At 35.8% G+C, this 19,848-nt stretch overlaps 2 protein-coding genes across 3 annotated transcripts in view; one reads left to right on the top strand and one right to left on the bottom strand.

Moving 5' to 3' along the window:
• The first annotated feature begins 10,419 nt into the window (after positions 1–10,419).
• Positions 10,420–16,492, top strand: igflr1 (IGF-like family receptor 1). Its single transcript, XM_039670969.2, has 7 exons — positions 10,420–10,563; positions 11,184–11,367; positions 11,637–11,694; positions 11,825–11,933; positions 12,432–12,524; positions 13,089–13,217; positions 14,134–16,492. Exons 1-7 carry the CDS (start codon positions 10,473–10,475, stop codon positions 14,454–14,456), a joined length of 987 nt encoding a protein of 328 aa, XP_039526903.1. The 5' UTR covers positions 10,420–10,472; the 3' UTR covers positions 14,457–16,492.
• The window catches only part of kmt2bb (lysine (K)-specific methyltransferase 2Bb), a 40,067-nt gene continuing 36,045 nt past the window's right edge, over positions 15,827–19,848 (bottom strand). For both annotated transcript variants that reach the window (XM_039670970.2, XM_039670972.2), the window contains exon 37: positions 15,827–18,675. In XM_039670970.2, coding sequence (XP_039526904.2) covers positions 18,400–18,675 — 276 coding nt within the window. In that variant the 3' untranslated portion in view covers positions 15,827–18,399. The remainder of the gene's footprint in view (positions 18,676–19,848) is intronic.

Here is a 19,848-nt window from a genome sequence, read left to right as displayed (position 1 = left end):
GAGTTTGTGACTTTTTTTAATCTGTGAAACATGAAAGCCTATTAAGAAGAGCTTGACAGTTGGCCTATATTCGGAATAAATACATTAGTTTAGTCTGTGGCTGATTTGTTGTCAACCGAATCTATGTAGCCTATTTATTTCTGTTCCGAACCAATTCAATGTGGAAATTTACCCAGCCCTCCATCTTCCCCAGCACCACCTGCTGAAATCTACTTGGGGATTCTCCCTACTTTCCTCGGATTCTCTTCACTACATTTAGTGCATGTTTCGGCAGAAGCCTTAAAGGAGTCATGAACTGGCTTTTTAAATTTTATTATATTGTTGTCTGAGGTGAACTTTTTTGCTTGGTTTTTGCATTCAAAAACATCAAAATGAATAAGTAATAGGCTATTTTCTACCCTAGTTTTGAGCCCAGCTCAGAAACGCTCGGTTTTTATGGGCGTCTCGCACTGAAGACTTGGAAGTAAACGCCCACTGCTGTGAGTGGATAACAGTTTTGCATATTATAATGAGTTTCAACTCACCTGTCGATGCACTTGGGGGAAATTGTTTTGAAAACGTCCAATGTTGTAAAATGGCAACCGGAATGATTCGCCCATACATGTTCGACCCAGAGTCCGTGTGTTGCACAATTCCTGTCGGATCCAATATAGATGGCACAGCACCGTTCTTTACTCTTAATCGGTCTGCAAATCCAGTCTTGTTTACAAAACAATCCTCAGTGAAATGAAGCAAACAGATGGATAAAGTTTTACCCTCATCAGCTGGAACGTCATTAAAAATAAAGTTTTGCAGTCCTATTGGTATCTAGAGGAAGCTTATGCAGTGTCTTCTTCCACAACCAGGCGCTGCACAACATTTTGTATTGCTCGGTAGCTCGATCCGGATTGTCATCACAACTCGAGGTAAGAGGTAGGAATCTATGTAATTTATCTATGCGTGTAAAGCGCGAATCGGTGGGCGGGGCTAAACCTGCCGTGTTGAAGTAGGCGTTGATCTTGTTCTGCGGGGGTGGGTTTTTATCCTCTTTGACGTCATAGTTCCCCACTTTTAAAAACAAGTCGTTTGCTGAGGCTGGTGTCAATAAAAGCTTTTATTGGACTAACAAGGACGCTTTCAGTTCTGAAACTTACAGGATATTCTTATAATACGATGACCTCTTAGATATCAAAAGCTCAAGGAAAATTTGATTTCTCAGTTCATCACCCCTTTAAGGGGATATTTCACCAAAAATGTGAAATATGAATAGAGCGATTGTTTCTAGATTGTTTCTCCAGAAACAATCGCTTTATGATGAACAGATTTATTTACATATAATCAAAATAATAGTTGCGTAGACTGTCAGTAGAGGGTGATATGAGGGAGAGTAAATGATAACAGAATTTTTACTATCCCTTTAACTCATCATCATCATCAGTGAGATAGATCTAGTCCACCAAGAAAGCCTATGTACATTCTATTCTTATTAATACTGTTTAGATCTATTCAGAGTTGTTGTGATTGAAATTTCTGCACTTATGATGACAATACTGTACAGATTAACTAAAAACAAAATGGTGTAGATGTTGCATCAACCAGCAGCGGCAAACAAAAAGGTCAAATAATGCATAGGGCAAAGAAGGCTCGGTTCCGCTGCTGTCTGGCCCTGAAGCCTTTCAAGAGCCATTCCACCCAATGGGTGATATTTGCTTGTTGTAACTTTAATTTTAATTTTTTTTCAACACTGAATCTATTACTACACATACTTAACTATTCAAAATGTGCATTGGTCAATCTCAGGCATCTTTATTTAATTTTTTACAAGGTTTCTAAGTAGAATATGAACGCATGTTTTCTCAGTCTTGTTACCGAAACTCATGTGCCATTTAAAAAGCATGTTTAAAAGCATATCTATTAATTCCTTTGTTTTCCCCACAAGAAAGTGTTTACTTTAAACAAATTGTTGGTTATATGTTCAAATAATTGATATTTATGACAAAAAATCACTATATATTAAGGCAAGGTGTATTTTAATATAAAACACAAAGCCATTTTTTTTTCACTTTAAAGAAAACCGAAGCCTCAAGTTTATAATTTTTAAAATAATTTAATTTATTAAACAAATGTATAAATGATAGACCAAACACAACTGATAAAAACAGTGGTTTAACATAAAAAAAAATTAAAAACAAAAAATGAAACAAGAATGCTATGTATTTTTTCCTACTATGTTAGTCAATGGGGATTGAGATCTGTTTGATTAAAACATTCTTCCAAATATCTTCATTTGTGTTCAGCAGAACAAATAAACATGAGGGTGAGTAAATACTGACAGAATTTTTATTTTTGGGTGAACTAACCCTTTAAGTTACTTTGTGGTGGACTGGCTTCCTGGAAGTATGGTGTTCACAGTGTAAAACTAATGCTAAAGTCTACAACTTCAGTAAATGCAACCTTAAACCTCATAATTCAGGTGAATACTATTATATCAAATAATATTTACAGTATTAAATCAACAAAACAGAGGACTCTACTCACTCCTGTTACTTTAACTCACTCCTGTTATTTACATACAAGTAACAGGACTGAAAGTAACAGGATTGAGTTTTTAAGCAAAAAGTTATCAAATACATGACATATGTAGTATACATGCTAATAGCATAAGGACACGTAACAAATTGTAGTGATTTTACAAAAGTTGATATTTTTAAAATAAATGAATAAAATCTAAGAAATATTTTAGGTAACAGTACAGCATGTTGAGATTGACCTTCTCAGACATAGTTACAATTTCATCAAATATACAGAAATTCAATTGTGAGGACTTACTTATGGTCTTCCCATTGCCTTCAGAAGATCCAGATGATGCAGCTTCCTGTTGAAAATGTGTTTTGTGGAATATTCCAAGTTTTTCAGAGGGGGGGGGGGGGGGTGTTAGGGTAAGAGGACTGAGTGAAAACCCGGGGACACAACAAAAATTTGTATTTTATCTAAAATATTAGATAAAATATTTTTTTCTCATGAAAAGAAAGCATTTTAAAGCATATATTGGATATAAAGTCATAAAACAAGGCACAAAAAAAGATTTTAATCATTACATTTCATAGTAAAGTTTAGAGATGGAGATTGGGCACATGCAGAAAATGCTATTTTGTGTTCTATGATATTTTTAATTATACATTTTAAATTTGTAGTTAGCTTAATGTGCAGGACATTTTGATAAATACACTGTAAAAAATATTGTTGGTTTATTTAAAAAAAATTAAGTAACCTGGTTGCCTTAACATTTTAAGTTGTTAGAACTGGAAAAAGTGAGTTAATACAATGAAGGAGATTGATTTAATCATCAAAAACTCAAAATAATAAGTTATCTCAACTAAATTAATTATTTAAGTTGATTTGACAAAAGAAAAAATGTTGTGATAACAAATCTTGAAAATATTTTTTTACAGTGTAATAAATGTATTTTAGAGTTAATTTTCGTGCATTTTTACACATCTAATGTCCTGGGGACAGAAATGTCACCCTTTCGGTGGAACGGCTCTCAAAATAATTTGTCCGTGAGCACGGAAAAACGCGTCCAATAAACGCTGCAATATGTAGTGGACTTTATAAAAATTGGGCTGCACGCGGATGGAGTGTGCGGACATAAGTATACTTTGGACATAACTCTCAACTGGCAAAACATGCTGTGTGGTGGCAATGACTGGTTAAAAGTGTGAGTGTGACCTCTTTGTTTCTGACCACAGATCACCACCCTGATGATTATCAGAGCTGCCTGCAACTCTGTAGGTCAAGAATAACCAAACATTTCACAACAATGTTTGAGTGTGTGAAAAAATAGGTTTATTTCTTCTGTTTAAAACAGCATAGACAATTTCTAGAAAAATATTGCATAGGTTACTTATTATTATTTTTTTTTTGGTCTCTTTCTCATTGCCATATTTATTTTTCTTTCTTTTTTAAAATTAGAAATGTAGATTTTTTTTTCTTTTTTTTTACTAAATATAGGTCACTAGTCATTTGAAGGATTATTACCAATTATTACATATTTCATGAAAGTCGTGTAGGCCCTATGGCAGACTGATTTTTAGCTTCAAATGGATCCATCGGCGGAGATCAAAAATTTAAGGCGTCGAGAATATTCAGTAAAGAATTCTGTAAAATGATTCAGTGAAGTTTATGAGTGGGGTTTTTTTTATATTCTTTTTTTTTTAAGTTGAGATTTAAACAATTCAGTCTCACTTTACGGATTAATTTTACGGATTTTTTTAATGAATATTTTAGAAGCCTAAAAAGAAAATATATGGGAACATTCAGAAGCTGACTGCAAAGAAATGTTGCATTCATGTAATAAGAACCAAATAAGAACGATCAAGGAACGAGGAACCAAAAATTAGGCTACGTGCGTTCCCAGAACCGAAAAGTGTTAGCTATTAAGAGTGAGGAGTTACATGCTCTGATAGCACACACACACACACATCAGAAAGAAGTCTATTTGATGTGTGTGTTGTTTACATTTGGAAGACTCATCTACAATACGTCTATGGAACGTTTCTTCTCAGATGTCAAATAGACGTTTAGAAGATGTCTTTTAAAAAACATTTAGAATGTATGTTAAACTGACATCATAAAGATGTCTTTCAGATGTTAGTAAACACCAGATGTTTTCTAGATGAAGTGATCTTTAACAGACATCTTGCAGACGTACATGTGCGGCACCGATTTGGGTGGGGTCTGAGACAGTTGGCTATGACAGGACACAACGTAGCCTATGGCTCTATGCACGGCGGTATTTCCGGTAAAGGTGTAAGGATGATCGATAACTTCCGCCGATCGTAGAGTCCAATGCAATACCGAGAATTTATATTGAATTTTATACACCATGGTTATACTAAAGAAACGTTAGTCACAAAAACAGATAAAACAGATACCCCTCGTTGTGTTTATATGCTTCTTTTTTAAATTATATTAAATAAACATAACTATTTAAAATTACATCTAAACGTATGTACGTTTCGTTTCAAAGACGGGAGGACAGTAAATTTTGAAGACTCTGCCATAATCCCAGTTTTCTCGGTTTTCCTCCACTTAAATCTCCACAACCGGAAATGGACGAGCATCCTTGCGTCAAATGCGGAACTTATGCGTGCATACAGCCCATAACGCCAACATCAAACGTTCTTAGAACATTCTGAAAAGGTTCTCTCAAAATTAGGAGCAAAATGTTGTTGTTTTTTAAGTTATCTTTTATAACACCAAAAGATTAGCAAAAAAAGAATGCCATTTAGCATAGCACATTCATTTATGGAACGTTTTCTAAAACATTTTAGTTGGACATTTGTCTAATGATTGTAAAGCCTACTTTTTACAGATGGTTCAGGAGAACACTCAAAGGGAACGGTCCCAAAAGTTTTAACACTTGCAAAATTATTATTATTTAAGAAAAAAGGGATTAATCTAGCTCACAAAATTCGGAGATCTACGAATTCTAAGAGTCTTAAAGAGGACGTCAACCCTGAACCCTTTTTAGCCTACATGTCAGAATCTCATAATAAGGGTAATATGATTTCGACATGGTGTGAAGTGAACGCACCTAAACTAGATAGTTATCGCACTCATAATAACTAGACTAGAGATTGGCTTCTGACACTCGCTCCTCCTGGATGTTGTGGATAGTGAAAGTACATGCTTCTGGTGGTTTACCGATGTCGTCTTCTTTATCGTCCCTAGTACCAGGCGATTTCCAGTTCACACTCTCTTTGAGAGATTCCTAAAGCTGCAGTCCGACTTGCAAAGTATGTAGCGTAGATGAAGCAACGCGCATCTTGCGGAAGAGGCACCGGATATAATGTGCTGTGGAACCGTCTCAGGTCGGAACGCCCCTTTCTCCAATGCCATGCATGGGTTCCCATTCGATCTACGTCTCGATAAAAGACGTATCTTGGCACATCATTCCTGTTAAAACAAGCTGTAAAACTGTCCGTGAAAGCATTACGTCAAGTGACACACACTCTAACTGAATGTTAAATTTGACCACAAGATGGCACTATAATTTAATAAATCACGTCACTGGAGCTGTGACTTCACATCAGTAAGGATTTGTTTGAGAATATCATATGTATGAGAATATCATAAAAACATGCAGGTTAGGGCACAACGTAACACGTTTTGACTTTGTCAATTTATGTAAATCTACTTAGGGTTTAGAGAAATGTTTTCCCCACATTATGTCTAGAAGCCTAAAATTATGTGGTTTTGTTTTATTAATTCAGTGTATACTTTTTTCTTGATTTACCCTGAAAGAATGGAAGTGAAATGTGACAACATGCCCCATAGGTGGTCTACATTGTAACATGTGAGGGGCACATTGTAACATTACCATATAACAGCTTAAAATGCTATCTGATCTAATAAAAATATATACAAGTCAAACCAAACTATTTTCTAAATAAAATACAATTATTAACTTTTTCGTATAAAAAAATGGCATTTTTAATCATTAAAAATATACTAATTTTTGAGTTTGACAACAAACACACCGGAAAACACAGCTATACAGCATAGTTCAAAACTAAATAATAATTAATAATTTCTGAACATTGACTCTCAGTCTTTGTTTAAATGTTTCTCTTGTTTTCTCAATAGAATCCATAAAAGTATAGAATATAATAGCATATTTTTAATAGGGACACATTGTAAAGCAGTGTTACAACATGCCCCAACTGCACAACTGGGGTTTAAACCCTGCTAGTGTCTTCTGCAAGTTAGCGAAGCATTATATCAACTGTTAAACAACAGATTGGAGATTAAAATAATATCCGATTTGTCTAATTTTAAATAAACACAAAAATAAAGATGAAAATTAACTTAAGTAATGTACTTTTGCTGGTTAAATAAATGTTCAGTGATATCTTACAAAGATTTTGGCGTAATTTTTTTCTCTATAGGCCTACTGTTGAAATGGCAACTAGTAAATACACCAAGTTTCGTCATGCTAGCATGTAGCCTAAGTATTTAAAACAACTAGCCCCGCGTTACATTGTGCCTCGCGCTCCCCTATTTTATTTTCTTAATTTGAAATCATGACATCATTAGGCTAAATGCAACATTAGCTACTCTCAATTTATCACATGTTGCATGCATCTAAATTATTTTTTACAGTAATTCTCATTTTTACTGCTGTAATCAGTGTTGTTGATTTAAACTACAAAAATATAATAGAAATAAAATATCAGTGTTGACAAACAAACAAAAACACTAATTGTACATAAAGAGTTCAGATGCAAAAGCCTCTAAATGCCATTTGAAATTTTCTTCTTTAATGATGATTTTTATCAAACTTGAATATTTAAGTTCAGTAATTTCACTTAAATGACAATTAATAGGTAATTATCATTGCCATTTAAGTGAAATCACTGAACTTAAATATACAAGCTTGATAAAAATGATCATTCTAGAAGAAAATTTCAAATGGCACTTAGAGGCTTTTGCATCTGAACTCTTCATATATAGGCCTACAAATACTTTACCATACCACAGAAGTTTTGGGATTCTGTTCTGTGGAGCGATGAAATAAATCTGTAAACATATAAGCATTCAAGTCTATTACTTAAAGCAGCAGGGGGCTGGAAAGTGCTTGTTAATAGACGCGTACGCTCTGGTTATTATTCATTCCAATGTCCACACACAAGTTAATATGCTTACATTCTAATTTTATCAATTCAGTAACAAATTATCCAAAGAGAGACCCCTACTGGTCACAGACTTACATAAAGTTTAAATAAAGATAAAATGGCTCTTACAGTAACTAACTTCTCAGCTCTTTGGATCAGTCTGGAGTGGTGACTGTCTCCAGCTTATCATGGTGGTGCTCAATGATGCTCTGGGACAGCTTTGCATGCTCTGGCATTGGAAACCTGCATTGGGTGGAAGGCAGATGGATTCTTAGAATTATATCAGGAAGGCTTCTCAAACTCGGTCCTGGAGCGCCGCTGTCCTGCAGAGTTTAGCTCCAACCCTGATCAAACACACCTGAGCAAGCTAATCAAGGTCTTCAGGAAAAATTTGATCAGGAAAAAAAAAACACCTCAGCAACATTAGAACAATCAGTACATTCTACAACATGAACAAAACTTACAACAGGGTTGAGGAGTGGGGATGGAGGTAGCCCAGCAGGCAAGCAGCCATCCGGTCCTGCAGCCATTCTCGGCGCTGGTCACAGACCCGCCTGTCAGACTGGGGGCTACAAAGCGGCGAAGGCGAGGGATGGGGTGTGGGACGAATAATTGCATATCTGTGTGTATGTGTAGGCCTGGAAAGTCGCTATAGTATAGACCATTTTGCAAGATGTAAACAAAACTGGTCCAGAAGCACTTCCTGTTTCAGTTTTTGAACACTACATAAAACAACCAACAGAACATATAAAACTGAATCAAAAAGATTTTTTCTTTACATGTGAAATAAAGAAAACAGTTACAAACTGAAACAGGAAGTGTTTCTGGACCAGTGTTGTTTACATCTTGCAAAATGGTCTAAATGCCTGGCATCATAATCTATGTGCCTCAAGTCCGCAGGATTGTCATAGCGATACACAGCAAGTTGCCATGGAGAAAACCTTGATCAGATCTCAGACAGAGTCAACAATCACCAGGTGATTCAACAAGAGCGGCTCACTGCAGTGCTCTTCCGGTGGAGTTGTTGTTCCAACAGCGGCCTTGGCCAAGGCCAGTGCTGGTTGAGGGCGGCCAAAAACAGAAAAGATTGGGATTGTTTGGTCTTGGGGCAAAAAGCTGCATTCAATTTACACTGCTAATTCTTATGGTCTCTGGTCTCCGAAACAATCCATATCCTTCTGCAAAGCTGTGAGCTTCTCCATGATGTTATCCATTTTGATAATGATCAATGAACCGTTTGGTTCCCAATGAAAATCCTTCACTTCAAAAACCTTCATTTCTTTTCGACTGAAGAAAGAAAGACGTGGATATCTTGAATGACATGGGGGTGAGTAAATTATCAGCAAATTATTATTACATACTCCTTTATGTAATAATGAGTCAATGATGACAATAGCTAAAAGTGATGTTCCAACATGTTGACCCATGTGGGAAAGTGCATGGTGGCATATTCCATCTCCAGGTTTGCTCAACACAAAAACCTTTAGATTGTTGATTGTTGCTGATCTGATCCTGTCAGGTCCCTCTGCCATCTGTGACAGGAGCGCTCCTGTCCCCAATCCGCACGATTATGAACTATGGCACTACCTGATGCTAAGGAGGTCAAGTTGAATCCAAAAACTTGCCAAAAAGAAAAGATTGTCAAATATTTCTGTATGGAATAATGTTAATATACGTATAATATCACGGTTTAAGTGGATTTAAATGCTAGAGAAGTATTTCCATTTTATAAAATCATCAACTGTTTGGTCATTGATTTATAAAGGAAGCACAGGATCAAGGAAGGGTGGATTTACAGGAAGCAGTCAGACAGTCTAAGCTTCTTTATCTGCAGGCTCAGCAGGAAAACACATTAATATGCTTACATGAGCCTCCAATAAACTTTTCTCTTATGACACATGCATGCCAAAAAGTTAACTTGTGATTGCTTGCGTATTTCAGTTTGGGGTTTTTGAACTGCTGCAGCCATACATTTTTTAGATGATGACATTGCTAAAAGGCAAAAACCTACATCAACAAATAAAATTCGGCCAGACAAACTCATACAGGTTTAGACAAACAAAGGAAAAGAGGACATCACATTTTTCAAAATTAAGTGAATTTATGATTTAAAAAATCTGCCAATAGGGTCAGAAAAATAATCTTGTTGTCCCTTCAGATTAAGTTTATTTTTCTGAATCCATGATAGATTTAAGCACAAATTCACTTAATTTTTCTTTCTTTTTTTCTCAGAAAAAAAAAAAATAGATGTATTGTATTGGAAAGCAAAACAAAAACATGAAAAAAATGCCATAAAAAATAAGCAGGAAAATAAATGTTTGAACAAACCTTTCAATTAGTGAGCAAAGTAAGCCTGCTTTGAGAAATAAAATAAAAGCAAGGACTGAGGACACCCTGGACCTCGATGTCTGGACAAAGATGGAATCAAAGTTAATTGTGAGTGACCAATTTATCCTAATCCAGGTGTCTCAACAGACTACAGCAGAAAAGACAGATCAGCAGCCTAATGTCATCCACATAAACTCTATCAGGTTAAACCCTTTAGAGGTAAGAGGACTGAAAACAAGAGCAAAAACAGTTGATGTTAATATTTTAAGAGAAAAAAAACAAACATATTTTATAAAAACAAAAAACTTTAAAGTCACAGTATAGCAAAGTGATGTCACATATCCATGACTGCTTTTATCTGAGAGTAACACTCTTATTAGTCCGTATTACAACCCACCCAACTCCTCCTCCCCTTCTGCTTATCTAGCTGCAGTCAGAATTTCAGTTTAGAGCAGTCAAGGAAACGTTGAATACAACATCAGCAGCGTCATGGTTTCAGATAGATGTGTAGATGAGAAATTTTGGGATAGTAATAAGTATGATTGTCTGCGATGCGAGTCTAAATATAAAATCCTAGCAGGTAAGTCTCAAATTCAGTGTCAATCGTCTCCTTATTTACCTAAAAGTTCATTCGAGTTTTTTGTTTTATGTAGGCTAAGGCTGTGTTGTTGTAGCTAGGGTTGCCAACTTCCGAAAAGAAAAATGCGGGACAATTAGGGTCATTATTACAATATTTTGGTGATCGTTCTCTCTCTCTCTCTCTCGCTCTCTCTCTCTCTCTCTCTCTGTCTCTCTCTCTCTCTCTCTCTCTGCGCTGGCGCACATTCTGTCTTGCATTCTTTTACGGGCATCAGTATGCGGGATTTTTGCTGTTGTATCCGTCAGAACAGCGTAGGTAGCACTCAATAATCGGGACAAGAGAGGATCGTACGGGACCATATTGGGCCCAATAATTGGGACGTCCCGTCTAATTTGGGACAGTTGGCAACCAGCCAATGAAGTTGTTGTTTACGTCCTCAAGTGGAGACAATGCCTATAAAATGATTTTGTGACCGACGAAAATGTGCGCATTTAATCGTTTTAAACTTTGGAAGACCACTGAAACATAGGCTATAGGCTAACTATTAATTTTTTTTTTTTTTTTTTTTAGGCTAACTATTAAATGAAACAAAAAATATTATAGTTGTTTTTTAACGGCAGGTTTCGAATTCACTGAAAACTGCGGCTGGTCGGACGATCAACGACAAATCAAGTCACCTTACAAACCATGCAAAAATGGGACATATAACAACGGATCTCACGTTAAATGCCTCAAATGCTCCTCATGCACAACGCCGTTTATTGCATGCAACACAACCTCTGACACCATCTGCTGTAAACAAGGGTACGTTTTATTTATTTATTTATTTTTTACATTTACATTACATATTACATTTATTATGCATGTAGGCCTACTAGGCTAGTTTTGTTGTTTTTAACTGCACTAAGATGAATTCAGTTTAATCAAACGATAATTAAACTTATGAAAATCGAAAACTAGTTTATAACGGATTGCTTATTATTTTGTTCCCATTTAAGTGGTACAGTAGCCTAGGATAAAAGCGAGCTTTAAATCTGCTTGTCTTGTTCTTTTCTTTCTTTTTTTTTTTGTAGGGAGGTGGTTTTCGATGGAAAATGCACCACTCAGCCATTGCAGACCACCGTGATAACAGTAAGATTGAAACTTACTTGGCTCTCCCTTTGTCCAACAGTGCTCTCGCCTCTCATCTCCGAGAGAGTTATTATATAAGCTTTAGTAAAACCTAAATACGCCATTTTCACATTGTACGCCGTTTTTATAGACCGTGAGTAGGACTACTACTACTACTACTGCTGCTGCTGTTACTGCTGCCTCTGTTGCTACCACAACAAGCATCCCTCAATCTCCAATCCTCCCTCATGTTGTGACAGGTACATCTCTACAACAACACCATACATATAGCCTACTCTTGAAAAGTGTGGCGCTGTAAGCTAGAACTTTCTAAATGTTTTTGAAAGAAATATCTTCCAGTAGACAGTACCTAGACTATATTTGAAAACATGGGTTGCTTGATAATTTCTGGAATATTTTCAAGATTTTGAAAACATTTCAAGATTATTTAACGAATAAAAAGTTCTAAAAGCACAATTTATTTGAAATGGAGCTTTTTTGTAGAAACGAAATCTCTTTGCTGCCACCTTTGATCACTTCAGTGCATGATCGCTGAATTAGTTTTAATTTCTTTAAAAAATCTTTCAACAGTAGAATGCATATTTAAAGTATCAGTATTCAGTGCTTGGTGTTGATCTGATTCTGTAGTACATGTCAAAATGTAGCCTTTACAATACAAACACAGCACGAGAGAAAGAAATGTAGAATGTGTTGGATTCTATGTAAAACAAAAGTACAATTTATATTTTTCTTTTCAGGGATCTATGTGTGTTTAGGGATTTTATTCACTCTCACTCTGGTATGTCTGTTCTTGGTTATTAAGAGGAGGACAACAAAACATTTAAATAAAGGTCAGTCACAAGAACTATTTGAAGGATGTCCTGAGAGCTAAATATTATTGTTTCCTGCCATGCCTGACCATGGCTGATCCAATATACTGTATACATTATATTGAAATAATTTAAATGTTAGTTTTAGATGCTGACATGAGACAAAACAAGTAAGCCATTCATAAACATATTCCTCAGAGAAGTTATCCTGGATGCCGGCCGAACTTAGCCTTAGCATTTGAGGTCGGGAAGAATCGTAATATTCAGACTTAATCCGAGTATCTGAAGAAGTGTGTTCTCTCAAAACTTTTTGTTTTTGGCAGGATTTCTTATGTGTTTTGGAATGTAATATTGGCAAGTGTTGTATGAAACAGTCATCATTTATATACAGTATATATATATATATATATTTATTTATTTATTTATAAATCTCCTTTTCTTTTAAGAGTGCATCTTTAACTTATCTTTTTAGTATGCCATTATTTCAATTTCTACATCACAAAGGCTTGAGTGCTACTATGAAGCAATATGTAATGAATTACAAGATTAAAGAAAGGTAATAACAGTAATGTCTTGTTTTCACAGAATTTCAAAAACGTAATGGAGCAGTTCTGGAAAGTCTGTCCAAAAAGGGCATCAAGGGATATGAACAGTCCATGTCATACAACATAATCAAAGAAAGCGATAACTTGACTGGATCTGCGTATCTGTTAGGTGGGTGTATGGAAAAAAACAAACTACAGTAGTTTCATTTGACCCTAGATGAAACCACTCCTTTCAGGTGTGATCACAGTAAATTTCCTTGGGAGAAGGCTGGTGTTTTTCCATAAACATCTAATTCAGTAACACCTTATTTCAATAGTCCACATTCTACTAACTATAGTAACTTTGCATCTCCATGTTAACTAGCAGTCATTAGAGTATTAGTAGACGGTCCTATTTTGATTTGTAGATTATGTCCCACTACAGACTATAATTACTTTGCAACTACGTCAACTTATTCAGTAACACTTTATTTGGTCCCACTTTATATTAAGTGGCTTTAAGTACTATATACTTACATTGAAATTAATAATTTGATACGATGGACTTATTGTGTACATACATGTTTTTACATTGTACTAATATTTTAAAAATACCAGCATGTAATTACAGCTATAATTACTTCATGTAATTACATTTGTAATTACACAGTTGACCCTCCACTCACACCTTAACCTACCCTTAAACCAACCCATCCCACCACACCTGTCCCTAACCTTACCCGTATCACACCTCAATGGCAGCAAAAGTGTTTTACAATACAACAGGAACGCAATAATACAGTGTACTTATTGTTCAATGTAAGTACATAGTACGCAAAGCCACTTAATATTAAGTGGGACCCTTTATTTTAAGGTGATGTAGTTACATTGTACCTACTCTAGTAAGTACTGAGTAAAATTATTTCTTACTAGAGTTATGGTTAGGGTTTGGTTTAGGTTAGATACTTGTAATTATGCTTAATTTAGTGTTTATTAATACTATAAGTTCAACTTATTCTACCAAATCTAACCTAATAATGGTAAATAAATGGGTTAGTTGACATGTAGTTGCAAAGTGTAACCCCTAATTTCATTTATATTCACAGCTCCTGAGATCCAGGGTGCACCTTTAAAAACTGTGCTGAACAACCTGGATGTTCTGGAGGAGCTTGTGCTGGTTTTAGACCCGGACATCTCCGGTGCTAAAAATACACGTCACCTTGCCGCCCAGTGCTCTTTTTCCTTTGCCTGGATCAATTACGCATATTCCATGAAGGACCACAAAAGTCCACTTGTCACCGTTTTGGAGGGTGTCGTCACCAAGAACCCAGACTGGACCGTCGGCCACCTTGCTGAGCTGTTAACCGCTATCGATCGCAACGATGCCGTGGAGATTTTGGCAAAGCTCCCTGCTGGTGTCGAAGAATAACTAATGTGGTATTGTAAGAAAACAACGCAGTATTATATAGTATTGTTCAACTCGCTCATTGCAATTCGTAACTTCTCACAGACAAAAAAAAAAAAAAACCTATACCTTCAGTGGGAGCCTACAACGGCTTGTCACGACTGGGGCAGTACCCTTAAAGGGGTGGTTGATTAGGATTTCACTTTTTTAACTTTAGTTAGTGTGTAATGCTGCTGTTTGAGCATATACAACATCTGCAAAGTTACAATGCTCCAAGTTCAAAGTAAAGGGAGATATTTTATTTGATAGAAATTGCTTTTTAAGAACTACAACAAACGGCTGATAGGGACTACAATGGACTTTTTTTTTGATGTACATAAATCCTGCCCCCCATTTACATACAGTAAACCATGCAATTTATAGCATTTATACCATGCGGTAAAAGTTTTTTTTGACATTTGCAACAATCTGTGTGAGGTATTGGAGCTGCTCACACACACACACACACACACACACAAGCTGTTGAAGCTCCGCCCTCTGTGTCGGGAGAAGCAGCTCGTTTTTTGTTTAAAGGGACAGACACGAAAACAGAGCGTTTTTGCTCAACCCCCAAAAGTAAAATATTTATAGCATGCTCTAAAACAATATCTGCGGGGGATTTTGAGTTAAAACTTCACATACACACTCTGGGGACATCAGAGACTTAATATTACATTTTGTGAAAAGGGCATTTTAGGACCCCTTTAAAATGACATACTTTTTTACCACAAAAAAAAAAAAAGGTTAATAGTAGTACCTATTTGTACTCTAAGGTACTATTATAAACCTATTAAATATTCATATATGTCATTTTAAGGGCACTGCCCCAGTGACAAGCTGCAAATTTACACACCTATTTTCTCTGTATATTGTACACTTTGGTGTAAAACATCATGGCGTTGAGTTATAATTTTTGGATATTCAATAACAAGATTCAGAGACGCACCCAATGTGAACCTCTACAGTGGTTTGGACTGAAAACAGCAAAAAACAAATGTATAATGGGTAACAGATGTGTGCGTGTGTTTTGGCAAAGTACATTTAGCAAAGTACATTTTTCTACATGGTTTTCAGTCTAGTTCAACTTTGTTAATGTTTACTTTTGTATATGTCAAAATATTAACTTTTTATTCAATACTACTACATTCCTGAATTTATATATATATATATATATATATATATATATATTTGTATATTAACTTTTCTATAATATTATTCTCATTTAATTCCATTTTATAAAAAAAATAAAATAAAATAAAAAATCAGGTTTTGGCCACAACCAATATCTTTGGTTATTATTAGTAATGCACAATTGATGCTTTTTGTATGCTCAAAAAACACAATAAATCTTGAACTTTGTTCAAACATTGTACATCTTTATTAAGCAAAAACATTATAAATAAAAAAGTGCATAGAAAAATTAAACAGGTTTAGAAATATGTATACAACTATTTACAAACTTAGGGGTCATTTGTACAAGGTAGCAAAGACACTTTTTTTTTTTTTTTTAATTTTTAAGTCTTTCAACACAACGTTGTTGTTGTTTTTTTAAAATAACCTACACAGGAACAGACAGATTTTTCTTTTCCCAAGAAGCTTTGGGAAACGCATCATCCGAGAGGTCCTGACTAGTGCTTCGCATCCTTCATTGCACACGAGGCAACTCTGCATGACAGAACAGACCAAGCAAATCTAGTTTTGCATTAGTATTACTTGACGTTGTCTGAACAGCTTGAGGTAGAATCCTTGCAAGTCTGGGGTGGTCTTGATTAAAATTAGAGATCTGCTAAATTTCAGGTTCTTGATGGAGACGCCCACTCTAAGCAAAACTCACGAAACAAAAAAAAAAAGCAGGGGATGATAGCATGGGGAAAGACAATTTCAGTTCTCCGTTCAGAAGGTTAAATAAAAGCAAACAAATAAGAAGTAAATACAAACAGCAGGCTCAAAACATCACCTCATAAAAAAAGGCCACATTGCAAGAACTCACCCTCAATGTTCCAAGTTTAAAAAAAAAGGAATAGAAAATGGGGAAATGTTTAAAAGAAGGAAAAAAAAACCCTAGGGAAAAGGTTTAAAAGGAAAAAAAAAACCCTGAAGAAAACTCTTATAAGACCACGGTCACATACAAAAAGCACAGACCTATGGGTATAAACTCCCATAAAGACCGACAGGAATAAATAGAACGCTTCTAAAGTCCGAACAATCTTTCATACGCTTCGACGAACGATGGCACCAGCTTGATTTTTTCCCTACACTAAGAAGAAGATAACCAACTCCAAATCTTTCAAGGAAAATTAAGGTGCCGAGTGCCACCATCTGCTGAAAAACTTTGAATAACTCTTCTATAAATATATATAGATTCTGTAAGTCACCAGTATACATCACCTTTGTGCTCCTACATCTATAGGACACTTTAAGCAGTAAATGTAGAGCTCCAATTGTATGTGCAATTGTGGCAAAAAAAAATGATTTTATTGCAGGAACAATCCACGACGCCATCACAACTTTAAAAGCTGTGACGCAATGAGGATGCGGTTAGTCACGACTAGCTTAAAGTAGTGTCCTCTACTAACACGATGGAAAGAAACACGAATATACGTCTACGCTCTCCAGGCATGATTTTGTTTCGACACAAGGCTCTCAAGAGGTATAAAAAGCACAAACATGCTAAAACGTTGCTCTTCGAGTATTCGGAATGGGGTCTGAACACACCATAGACATATATGGGGACATTGTTAGAAAGCATGACTGGTTTTGCTTCTCTACTTTAGTATAGCTTGCAGCATTACATCTTGCATCTGCTTTCTAACAAGAGATGAAACAGAGGAAGTAAGTCGTTTCCCCTTTTGGACTGTTTGATTTAGCACCATGAAGGTCATCAAGTTTAAAAACCACCTATACAGTTTTAGACCAAAAAACAGTTTGGTGAACAGAAAGTGTTTAGACATGACTATAAAAATAAATTATTGAAACGAAAGGATTAAAATAAAAGCCTTACAGGGGTTTTCAAGAGAGAAATCTGCCACGGATGAAAAGACCACTAAATGCTTCAACAGAACGTGTCCGATACCGACTGCCACGAACACCGTGAGTGGATCCATGGGGTTTTACAATGTTGTCCTGAGCAGTGTTAAACACAAAAGCGTGATCTAAAATAAAATCGTTAGATACAGATCTGAAAGAATACGTTCACATCATTTGATTAGTAATAGGCATGTTTTTACAGAGTATCTTCGCTGCCGCTAAGCTTTCACACACCACGTGGTCCGCACTGAAAACTTCACTGAATCCAGCACTTTTAAGGTCGGCTCGAGGAAGAAAAAAAAAAAAAAAGGGAAGAGGGTTGAGATTTAAAGGTCGGTTATGTGAACAGAACGTCCTGACATCTTGGCAGCGGCCATTTCCACTCAGCTTTTAAAAAGCATAAAAAAGCCTATCGGAATCATTTAAAAGCTGCAAAATATACAACGACTCTGGCTAAAGTTCAATCTTTGTGCCGCTTTTTTGTTTTACTTTGCTGCTTGTGAACTGATTCATAAAACAAATTGCTATGACTGAGACCGAGACTCTTTTTCAAAACAGTGATATTCAGATTAAAACAGTTAGTGAACCACAAAGGATGCAGCTCAATGGAAAATGTTCTTAAAAGGCCATGATCGTTTCCACACATCAGCAATCATGCGTCATCGGCTCTACTGGACTGAATGTCTAAGGGTCGGCAGGAATCACGATTCAAGGACATGAATGGCTCCACAACAGCGGTTTAAAAGATAGTGGTCCTTTTAAATGAAGGACTTTCAAATTGAAGAGGTGGCTGTTAAGCTTTGAAACCCTCTGCTTGGACCCCCTTTACCCGTCAAGCCTCGGACCAGTGTTTTTACCCGTCTAGCTCCATTGTCATTGTCAACTTTTCCATCATCTTGCCTCAGTTTAAGAAGCGTCGACAGCGCTTGGCTCCACAGTTACAGCCGAGCTTGTTGCTGGCATCTTCGATGGGGAACTTGTAGTCGTAGGTCAGCTCTTCTCCGCGATAGATCTTGCGCAAGGCGAAAATGACTATGTGCTTCTGACCCTCCACGTTGATGACTCGAGAGAAGCAGTTTGGTTCACAGGAGTGGTTGATGAACCGAGCCGCATTACCGTGCATCGTGGCGTCTACAACGTCAAAGTCGTCAATGCGGAACATATAGCATCCAATGCCCTGGTAGGAAGAGTAGAGGAAAGAAGTGGTATAAGACTGATAACATTCAAACTTGGACCCAAATCCAGTACAGGGTGATCCTGAAAGATGTATTTATGTAAAACAAATAAGTGAATAATCTAAACATGAACAAGACATATAAACAAATATAATATAAAAAAATAAATGTAAGGAAAATAGTTAAGTTTAAAAGAATCCCATTTCTATTCTTTAAAGGAATAAAACATCTATTATGGTTTCTACAAAAATATTAAGCAGCACGACTTTTTCAATATTGATGATAATAAGAAATGTTTCTTGAGCAGAAAATTCTCTTGAGCGATTTCTGTAGGATCATGTGACACTGAAGACTTTGCATCACAGGAATAAATTGTGTGTAAAAATACATTAAAATAGAAAACAGTTATTTAAAAAGTGTAATAATATTTCACAATATTAACGTTTTTACAAATTAAAGGCAGTATGACCAACGCATCACAAAAAAGTGCTTTCTATTAATGAATAAAGAGCTTAAGCTTATTAATTCTCTTTCAAATCTTAATTACATACATATTGTAATATTTTAATTAAATAAATATTAAATACTACTACACATAACAGAAAAAGGAGAAGAGACAGAGAGATCGAGCTGAGAGCTAATCGGCTGAGAGTTCAAAAATATTAATAATAAATACTAGGAATGTTCCGATCAATTTTTTTGTGCCCCCGATCCGATCGAGCAAATGTTGATCTGCCGATAGCGAGTACGAATGGAGTACTTGTATGTTCCTAGTGCTTGGTGCACATCTCAAATAAGAAGGCTGATAAAAATAAACAGTAAATAAATGACTTTTGATGATTTGTTACAAAATGGCGCATCAAATATGCTAAACACAGAAGCTCTCACGTGTGTGACGCGCTAGAACGGACCAATGTTCCCTCTAACTTTTTTTCTTGCATAGGAAAACTTTTTAATAATTGGACAGAGACATTTGTCGCCACCTGAGAAAAAAAAAAATATTTATACCTGACCAGTACAGCATAAGTAGAAACCCAATAGTTTAAACATTCAGTAGTAACTTTTAACTTGAATGTGCCATTTCTATTTTATTTGAACCTTGATGCAACTTATTATTATTAAATCATATTTTTGAAAAACAAGCAATTAATTAGGGTGTCACTAAATGAAGCACA

The sequence above is a fragment of the Pimephales promelas genome, chromosome 16 (genome assembly GCF_988280905.1).
Source record: "Pimephales promelas chromosome 16, fPimPro1.hap1.1, whole genome shotgun sequence".
Taxonomy (NCBI): Eukaryota; Metazoa; Chordata; class Actinopteri; order Cypriniformes; family Leuciscidae; genus Pimephales; species Pimephales promelas.
Note: the sequence above shows the minus strand (reverse complement) of the source record. Positions and strands in the feature narration are given on the sequence as shown.

What these genes read in the sequence shown, in the direction of transcription:
- igflr1 (XM_039670969.2), top strand. Translation starts at nt 10,473, where the DNA reads ATGGTTTCAGATAGATGTGTAGATGAGAAATTTTGGGATAGTAATAAG. An exon ending in ACCATCTGCTGTAAACAAGG is followed by an intron (nt 11,368 to 11,636) that starts GTACGTTTTATT and finishes TTTTTTTTGTAG; the next exon opens with GGAGGTGGTTTTCGATGGAA. An exon ending in TGCAGACCACCGTGATAACA is followed by an intron (nt 11,695 to 11,824) that starts GTAAGATTGAAA and finishes CCGTTTTTATAG; the next exon opens with ACCGTGAGTAGGACTACTAC.